At 40.4% G+C, this 9,585-nt stretch overlaps 1 protein-coding gene across 5 annotated transcripts in view; it reads left to right on the top strand.

Annotated features, from left to right (window-relative positions):
• The first annotated feature begins 1,264 nt into the window (after nt 1-1,264).
• Nucleotides 1,265-9,585, top strand: part of LOC145447186 (uncharacterized) — a 50,904-nt gene continuing 42,583 nt past the window's right edge. For 2 of the 5 annotated variants that reach the window (XM_080325594.1, XM_080325592.1), the window contains exons 1-11: nt 1,265-1,611; nt 3,140-3,364; nt 3,439-3,545; nt 3,670-3,791; nt 4,543-4,671; nt 4,897-5,020; nt 5,895-5,995; nt 6,115-6,264; nt 6,568-6,677; nt 6,736-6,888; nt 8,044-8,203. In XM_080325594.1, the coding sequence (XP_080181720.1) occupies nt 1,556-1,611; nt 3,140-3,364; nt 3,439-3,545; nt 3,670-3,791; nt 4,543-4,671; nt 4,897-5,020; nt 5,895-5,995; nt 6,115-6,264; nt 6,568-6,677; nt 6,736-6,888; nt 8,044-8,203 (1,437 nt within the window). In that variant the 5' untranslated portion in view covers nt 1,265-1,555. The remainder of the gene's footprint in view (nt 1,612-3,139; nt 3,365-3,438; nt 3,546-3,669; nt 3,792-4,542; nt 4,672-4,896; nt 5,021-5,894; nt 5,996-6,114; nt 6,265-6,567; nt 6,678-6,735; nt 6,889-8,043; nt 8,204-9,585) is intronic. The other 3 variants (XM_080325593.1, XM_080325595.1, XM_080325596.1) reach the window with 3 other exon arrangements.

Here is a 9,585-nt window from a genome sequence, read left to right as displayed (position 1 = left end):
TATATAGATGAGGAATCTCAATCATGAAATTACTATATAGGAAAGATATTTTAAATTTGTTTTTCATAAGAGAAAGACTTGGACTTCAAATTGAAATATGAATTTGGATTTACGCGCCGACTGATAATAATATTTTACATGCGACTGACTTCGTAATCAAGGTAATCATGGTTATCTTTTGATTGAAACATCCTAAGACTTAGGATATAGATAAGGAATTTCACTGTTGAACGTAGGCTACTATACAGGAAAGATATTTTGAATTTCGTTTTCATAAGAAAAAGAGTTGGATTTGGAATTGAAATATAGATTTGGATTTATGCGCGGACTGACCTTATTTTGCATGTCGCGACTGACCTTATTTTGCATGTGACTGACCTTATTTTGCATGTCGCGACTGACCTTATTTTGCATGTTTTTGACCTTATTTTGCATGTCATCGCACCAACCCTGTAGGATTTTTCTGCTGTAATATTAATAATTAGCATTGTTCTGGCAGGATTATTTTGTATTCCGAATTGGACTACGGACATTCACCAGCCGGATTTTTTCGGATTCCAATTGCCAGCCGGATCCGGATAGATTCGGATCCTTAAATTTGGGAATCCAACCATCTGTGGTCTAAGCCATTAGGACCACCGGCCCCGTTCCAGTACAGGAGCCGGAGTAGGAGCAGGGTTTGATTGATCTTTAATGTAGCCGAACTGGATCCGGATTTTGAATTTGGTTTGAATGAAACTCGGGTTTTAGCAGGATATTTCCACTGAATTATGAAAAATTACATGATATTAGCAGGATTGCTTTGGACTCTGAATTTCAAATTGCCAGCCGGAGCCCAATAAATTCGGATTCAGACAATCTGGTCATTTATTGGTGATTTTATCCAGTAAGAACACTACAAGATTGCAATAATATAGAACGATCGCGTGACGGTATATTTAAGCAACTATTTTGTATTGACGAGTGGGATATGGATAGATATGGATCGAGGAAGTTGTAGCCTATGGTATGTGAGAATCAAGTTCTAAAAGCTTCCAATATTTACATATATTGCATTTACGATTGATGCATCAGTTTTTATTTCCGTTTACATAAAATTCGTGCTTCAATGAGAGAATCCTCCGGCTTACGTTTTATTTTTACTCAGCTGGGCTTTTGACTGCGATCCCAAACAATCTGAACGATGTTATGCATATTTGCGACGTTTGTTGTCATCGTTAGGTACTCTCAGTATTGCCTTGCTAAAAAGGAAGGTATTGAACAATATTCATTGCAATTTTAGGTTGATAGATATTGCAATTGCCTGAATTTCATCTATTTTGTATATTCAAACTATGGTGTTGCCTCTTGCGGCTCTTGGGCCTCTGCTACGACACTATGTTTATAAGTGAACATAAAAACCAGGAGCATTCTCTAACTAATTCCCCTATTATGGCTAAGCTGCATCTAATTGATTTTGTTCTATGCCGGATATCTTGTAGCTATGATATACTTAAGCCCGTGTTATTATAAATTAAAATAACATAGTTCAGTTCAAACGGATGAACTTCATCAGATGAAGCCATCTTCACAGTACAGAAATGAGGGGCAGGATCATTCATCAATGCAAAGGTAAGCACTAAGCAAGCTATCAACTATATTACGCTGAGAGCTATTATAGCGTTCATTAAGCCCTATATAACATTTATAACTTGGAGCCCAGAGTGGAATCGGTGGCAACGGCACGCGCAACGTCACGCGAGCATTTATATCTTATCACGCCGATTAATGAATTATGCTGACGTCACAAATCGATACCAGGGTCCAGATCCAGAATAAGGCGCTTGCGCTTTCAAATGAACTCAAGCAAGCGTGGCATTTGCGAAACAGCGAATATACGGCGTAGCCCTAGTCCGGCGTATACCAGGTCTATTTTAGCACATTGTGTCGTTTGATAAGTAATTCAGTATTGAATCAGAGCGAAAAATATTTCCGTCACGCGGATGAAATTTTCCAATCACGCGAGAAATCCGTCTGTCACGCACAACATGTTGTCGAAAACAACCACTGATTCCAGTCTGGCTTGGAGCATTTCAAGTCTTGTATATTATGCATTGATTTTAGGCTTTCATGTCCGCACATGTAGTATAATATTTGATAGGTTGTAACTTGCAATGATTCATGTGTAATGTGATTCCAACGAAGTGCGATAATCGTCCTAAATGCCTCTAGACATCCAAAAGTGTGTAGCAATGAAGGGTTCCAACAACCATTCTGTGAAATAGTCGCAATGTATAGTTTGTGTGATGGAGTCGGACTTGTACAAAATACCAATCTGTATAGTGGACCATTAACTGTTTTTTACAGTTTTTTTACTGTTTTTTGATGAGCTCTAGCTCTAATTCTAGTTGCGCATTAAAAAGATTTAGTTGTATGAGTAACTAAAAAACACATATCGTCGTTTGGCATTAATTGTGATACCAGTGTGATGTTCTTGTAGCCATTGCCAGTCGTCGCTACTAAACAGTGTTGCAGCCAAATCTCTACGTGACTGCTGGAGCGTGAAGCCTCTGTGGAAATTTCGATAAATTGCAGCTCCATTACGGTGGCGTTCTGAAGAAAACGGCTGCGGCCAAATTTTTTTTTCGTTTGGCCCTTCAATTTGAGACCACATCATTTTTAGAATGCAGTGCCCCTTTAATAAGAGGCATGCACACTGGATTCAAGAAAGGATAACAAAAAAAGGAAGCGACAAAAATATATGCTGCATGTGTCGGTAGGCAAGGTCGATAGGCCTATGTCAGATTGTGGTCCAGTAATCTTGAGTAGTGTCGATTCAGTAGAAATTGCTTGTATTTCGACTTGAATGTGGACAAGCTCGACAACTGTCGGATAGCCTTGCAACTTCACAATCTGGGCAATTCATTTTCGGATAATAGAAATAATTTGGAAAATGACCACTTCCGGTTGGCCACCCATGCTCCAATTCTCGTTGCGAGTTTTGAAGTTCTAGTCACAGTTGCCAGTTTTGAAAAGTGAGTAGTTCTAGTTGCGCATTTTGAACATCCAGTAGTTAGCGCTAGTCTGCATGCAGTGTTAATGTTGAATTGACATCTGAAATTCACCCTAGTTGCTCAAACCATAATTAAATTTTATTCAGGGGCAGTAATCCGCATGTCGGCGGGATGAGTGCCCAACCCAACCCACACCTGGTATATTTAACGCCACATCATCAATCTCCTGGATACGGAGGGCAAGGTTCGGTGGGTGGCGCGCATCATGGTAGTCGCGATTTCCATAATCCACACATTCAGCATGGAGATCTCCAACCTGGCGCCATTGGGACCCATCAACAGCTGCACCCGGCTGGTATGGGGCGGAGAAGGTTGGCTATTTGCATGTTTATAGAAGATTGCTCTCAGCATATATAAATGAAATCATATTCGTTCATTTGTCAAGGACTTCTGGACGTCTTTCATTATTACGGGATATTGGTGTTGCTGGAGAGAGAGATAGAGCTGAGTCTTCAATAAACTCAAGTATTGCTCATGGTTATGATAATCCAGGTGAGACGGTTGTGATTTCTTTCAATCACTTTTTATAGGAATTATGTGTGCCATGATCATTCCGTGCCATACATTTCATAATGTGTTAATACAGACAATAACGTTTGACTTGTGAAATTTCCAGCTGGCTTGTCCCAAATCAATGCGACTCCCATGGTTTACGGAGGCAGACCCGCGATGACTATGATGAGCTCCATGGTCGGGCTTCCGCACATGCAAAAACCAAGTTCTGCTGGACCCCCTCAGGTAATCAGTAGGAATACGCTGTGTTGTATTGTGCTTTTCAAATGTCGCAATCACATCAATTAATGGATTAATTTTGTGATCTTGTGCTGGATATCTAGGGATTGGTTGACATAGCACTGATACCGTACTTGTACAATGTACATTATGTACAATTCCGACGAGTTTACAGTCGTAGTTGTAGTGAATCCGGCTTCTGGGATTCCTAGGTTATAGGTTCAAGCCCCTGTCAGATCGAACCAAATACTTGCTTGTAAAACTGGTTATCCAGAATATCCACCTCCTTGATGGTGCAGACAAAAATTAACTTTTAAGGACCTTTTTAGAACATATTGATAACTGACCAATATCTAGGCTACTCATGTATTTATTAACTGGAAGGAAGTTTCCTGGTTTATTAGACGGACTGGTTAATTCACTTTACATGTTACATCTCAATTAATACATGTTACATCTCAATTAATTTTGCTAGTAACATCCATTTTTACCCGCAGTGATTGCTGAAAGTCTAAAAATAGTGCGTTGAGCGTATGCGATTTTTTGGCCCCTATTATTTGAAATTTCATGCCGGTGTCGTCAGATTTGGTTTGGTGATACGATTTTTGATATACTATAATCTTTCCAGCTATGAACATACTATTCCGTTGCATATTGTAGTTCTGTACCTCCAAGAAGCTCTTACTTGATACTGAATTGCTGAACACGGTTTTATTCTAGAAGTATCGGTTGTGACTTTCTTGTTTCGAAATTCCAGCCACCATCCAGTAACCAGCACCGGGTCATGTCCGCGCCGACAGGCCAACACTCGAGGCCTTCCGCGATTCACCCATATCATGCAGCTTCTGGGACTTTCTTATTACCGGGACCGACAACAATTAAATCGGTAAGAGGCTTGATGTACTAGCAAATTGTTTGTGGTGTTCTAATTGGTATTGGCACTGAGGTATTGCATCAAAACATTTTGCATAAGCCTGCTATTAGTAAGTTCCACGCGAAACGTTCGCTCAACACTACCAATGATTAAACCTAAGTTGGGAATATTTTTAGGCTTTTCATATCTAATAGAGAAAGTCGGAAATCAGAAATATGCTCTGCATTTCATTTCCAGGAGCCTGTTAGCGAGAGCACAATTAAGGAGGAGCTAAAACCATCGTCACACACTATGGGATCACATTATTCAAATCAACTGATGCATTCGTCTCAGTTTACTGGAATGCAAGTCCAAAGTCAAGGTGCGTTTTTAATTGGAATCTATTAGGCTGGGCGCAATGATTCGTGTACTTATTATAACGATCCGAATCTAGTGCAGAGAGTTGATTTTTTTGAGTACTGAAATTATATACCTGGTCGCAATAATACCAAATTATCCTTATTGCGATGTTTCTGGCATTGTATTTTTTGTGGTACCATAAAACGTACACATTTCCACATTCCACATCTTCCATTCTTCAACGGAATAGTAGGCCTATGTTGAAATTCTGTGCGGTGAAGAAAGATCTTTCAATCTGTTATGGCATCACAATGAGTGATACTCGATTACTCGACTCCAAGTCATAGTTTTATGTTCAGGTTTCAGTTCAACCTACTTTTTTAACTCTGCTCGAGCGATATAGAATGGCCCGTGTTCATAATATAGTAATTTTCCTAAGTCTTAACAGTTTCTGGCCCTATTTCATATTTCAGGGCTGATAAACAGGGCTAAAAATACCAATCATGCGGTAAAGTTATTATTCTTCAAAGCTACAATGAAACATCTGTCTTGGCTGTTCTAGTCTCGAGTCATATGGCTAGGTTTGAGTCATATGCACAATGACTTGAGTAGGCCTACAAGTCGAGTCAGTACAAAAATTGACTCGAGTCAAGTCGAGTTACCAAAAAATCGCGACTCGAATCATTATAACCCTGCTCGACTCGAGGCCTAATACTCAAATTCCAAATCCAATCGCTCGGGTACAAGATTTTACCCAGTCTTATTTGTGTTGTGTTCAAAAATGTATTGCCAGTTCCCACCATCTTGTTTTTGAAATTCTGTCTTCCATCGGTAATCCAATCTATATCGCGAGTGCTTCTTCAGTTAGCCTCGATTTTGATTGTCTTGTTTTGAAGCAGGCGGTGCGGGCAAGTCAGAATCAGCAGAGACCGAGACAATGCCGTCCAAAGATTCTTTGCTGCAGGCCATGGAGAAAGTGGACAAAGAAATACAGAAGGTAATATATAGTTACGATTTCTCAATTGATATTTTCTATTCGGCGTTAGTTAATACACGGTTGTAGCTGTAGTGTATCGCAAGTTATGTGTGGTCTTTCACATTCATTTTGATCGTCAGGTGACCAACGAGGTGAAGTCGTTGGAGCGAAAGCAACAACATCTTCAAGAAACGGCCAAGAAGCCTCATCAAACCGAGAGGACGGAATCTCCCAAGAAGGTCGACACCAAGCATAAAGATTTGTGGCAGGTGATATATGCGGAAAATAGGGTGAGTTTTACCGGTTATGTTATTCGAAGAGTGTGGAAATGTTGTCGGAATCAGGTTTCTAAATGACAGGAATTCGTCTAAAAATCATATTCCTCTAAAAATAGTACATTGACCGCTCTCTTATTCAAAATCTCATGCTGGTGACGTCATATATTGTGATACGATTGTTGATATACAATGCTCTTTCCAATTCCCTACTACTTGCTGGCGATCACCCCTGACGAGTGTCAGCCGAATATAGTGAGGTTTATTTCAATGTGCACCTCCGAGAGTCTCGTCAAATCCGAATTTATCCGTATTCAGCGCAAGGCAGAAGCGGCGAAAGGAATTTTCGACTCTATGGCACCTCGCTACGACATGCCTCTTTACAACCAGCCCAGCGACACGAAAGTGTATCACGAAAACTTGAAAAAGTATGACCGCTGCAGTTTTCAGCACGGCGACATTCGATATACCCCCCGGTTTGTTCAGAAACGAGGAAATGCGCCCGAAATTGTTGGCGTACTTCCAGCGACGCCGGCAACTGTCCAACGTACGGGAACGTTATCTCTGCGCCAGATACGATCTGCTGATGGGCGAATGGCAGAAAAGGACCGCGAGAATGGAAGATAACGTCAAACGGAAGTAAATGTCGTGTGTTTCCGCGTAGGCCTGACGCAGCGGTTCCTAACGTTTTACAAATTTTTTCCGGTGGGGCCTTTGCAATCGTTTCGATATTTTGTGACCCTGGAACAATCGCGGAATGCTGTGTTGGAGAAAAACATAGCAAGCTTTGAATGCAGGGTTCTTAGCGTTGTAGGCCCACAGATTGGTTTTAATGGGCCCGTGAAAGGCCAATGTTGAAACTGCAACTGTTAGACTACATTGTCCCTTATAGCATCCGTCCTAATTATTGTCTTGATTATTTGCTATCATTTTAAACGATTACCACAGGACGCCAGCAAATGTGATAACTAGGGCAAGTTTTTGCAACTTTTTTTTACAGCTTCCGGCAGCTTCCTAAATACCCGGAAGTTATGTAGAATGCTGTTTTAAACTGTGTGAAGGAATCTTATACTGCAACTTTTGTCCCGTTTTTTTTTTTCATCCAACTTTATGCAACTTTTTTGATTTTTCATGAAAGTTTTTTCAATTTTTCATTCAACCAACATTTTACTGGAAATATTTGGCAATTATGTCACTGTTTTTTGAGAATCTTGATAATTCGACTGAAATACCGACTGTAATCAGCACACTGAAGTAACGCTCTAACGGGTATTTCGGGAGCTGAGCCGGAACGTTGACCTTTTTTTAGTCATGCGACCAAAATGTGGTCTTTTAGTGCAACTTTTGTGAAAAAATATATGCAACTTTCCACGGATTTAACTGTACCAAAAACTTGCCCTAGTGATAACCATTTTTTAGTGATCGGGTAGCTTTTTTCACGACACGCAGACCAGACGGTAATATGATGCCGTGATGAACCTTTTTTAGTCACCAGCTCCCCGAAGTTGACGGTTAGGGGGTCTAGTCAACCACCAGGGTAAATGTAAGTGTCTGAGCTAGAATAAATGTTTGAAGAGTTTCTTGTGGGTTCAGTACTTCAATATACAATTGAATAGTATATTAAAATGGAATATAAGTTAAGAAACTGGTTTAATGGGACGCCAGGGATGGGTGCGCTTTTTTGCTGCAATTACTTTAAATAAGTCAGCTCTCATGCGGTAAACGGTGTACTGCCGCATCCGGCCGGTTTCGGTGTGTGCTTTTCGTACTGAGCGGATATCCTGCGCTTCGCAGAGCGAAAGAGGCGAAGGTTCGCGAATTTTTCGAGAAGCAGTTCCCGGAAATTCGCAAGCAGCGAGAGCAGAACGAGCGATACACGCGATCCGGCACGAGAGGCGACGCCTGTCGCAGCGACGCGGATTTCAACGAGATCGTCGACGGGCTTTCGGAGCAGGTATCGGCACCAGATTTAAAATCGTTTTAATTGTCTAATTTCGGGCGAAATGCCGGAAATCTGATTCTAATCTAATTTGTGTCACGTTTCTATGTTCTCATTTTAATTCGAATCTAACGTCTGGTTTTCTTGAAAACGCTACTTGAGAACTGTATAGTGCGGAATGAGTCGACCTTGGTGTACTGTACACTGTACAGTGGGGCTGTTCAAAAACAATTTTTTCTATCAAATTTCACGTGATAAAATCATTATGTTGGCTAAAACAACGCTGCACACCAAATTTGGCTCAATTCCAATCGGTAGAAGGGAGATTCTTGCAGTAGAAAATTTTGAATTTATCATATAAAAAATAAAAAATGAAATTTCCGAATTTTTCTGCCGACACCATAAAATCGTTAGGCGGTCAGTAGAGATGATGCACACCAAATTCGGCTCAATTCCAACCACTAGAAGGGAAGTTATCGCAGTAGCAAAATTTCTAATTCCATGATTTTATAATAAATAATTGAGGAGTTAGCCACACCGTGAATAATATTTTAGTCGGATCGAAATTTTTCTGCTGCAATAACTTCGCTTCTACTAGTTGGAATTGAGCCAAATTTGGTGTGCATGGTCTCTACTGACAGCCTAACAATTTTATGGTGTCGACAGAAAAATTGGGAAATTTGATTTTTAATTTTTTATATGATCAATTCCAAACTTTCTACTAAAAGAATCTCGCGTCTACTGGTGGGTTGGTTTGAGCCAAATTTGGAGGTAGCGTTGTTTTAGCCAACATAATAATTTTATCATGTAGCCAGTGACATTTGAAAGGAAAAAAATGTTTTTGAACAGCCTTAGCGTTACAGACATTTGCCGTTCTCCGAACTTGATTTTTTCTTGCCTTTCTGTGTAATTAGGAATTTAATGCCTGAGCTTTTTGGAAGTACAGAACTTCAATATACAATTGAATGGTGTATTCATACCGAAATGAACCCGAATATTTTCGGCTGACACTCGTCAGGGGTAGTCGTCAGCAACTGGTAGAGAATCGGGAACCATTTAGTGCTCCAAATCTTGTAGAAATGTCGGCCTTCAGCCTCATCTTCCATTGCTTGACATCACCTCTAACGACCACTGATCGTGCGCACTGATTTCGTTATTTTACGAATTAGGATTTGTAAATGTATGTCGTAACAGACCTGGTAACAAACAAGATTCGATCTTGAACCGGAAACAGTGACTTGCGACTTTATTTGCTACGGCATACTTTGCTATAGTAGCTTTATTTTCAACCTCGGTTACTCGTATGCATAAATAAACCAGACTTCAGAGTAAATGCATTCCCAGTTCTGTTCATACACCGTATAGTTTTGCCCGCGCAGGAACGTCGATAAATAGAT

Source organism: Botryllus schlosseri, chromosome 9 (assembly GCF_051294905.1).
Source record: "Botryllus schlosseri isolate E-star chromosome 9, Bs_hap1, whole genome shotgun sequence".
Lineage (NCBI taxonomy): Eukaryota > Metazoa > Chordata > Ascidiacea > Stolidobranchia > Styelidae > Botryllus > Botryllus schlosseri.
This window is presented reverse-complemented; position numbering and strand designations above follow the sequence as displayed.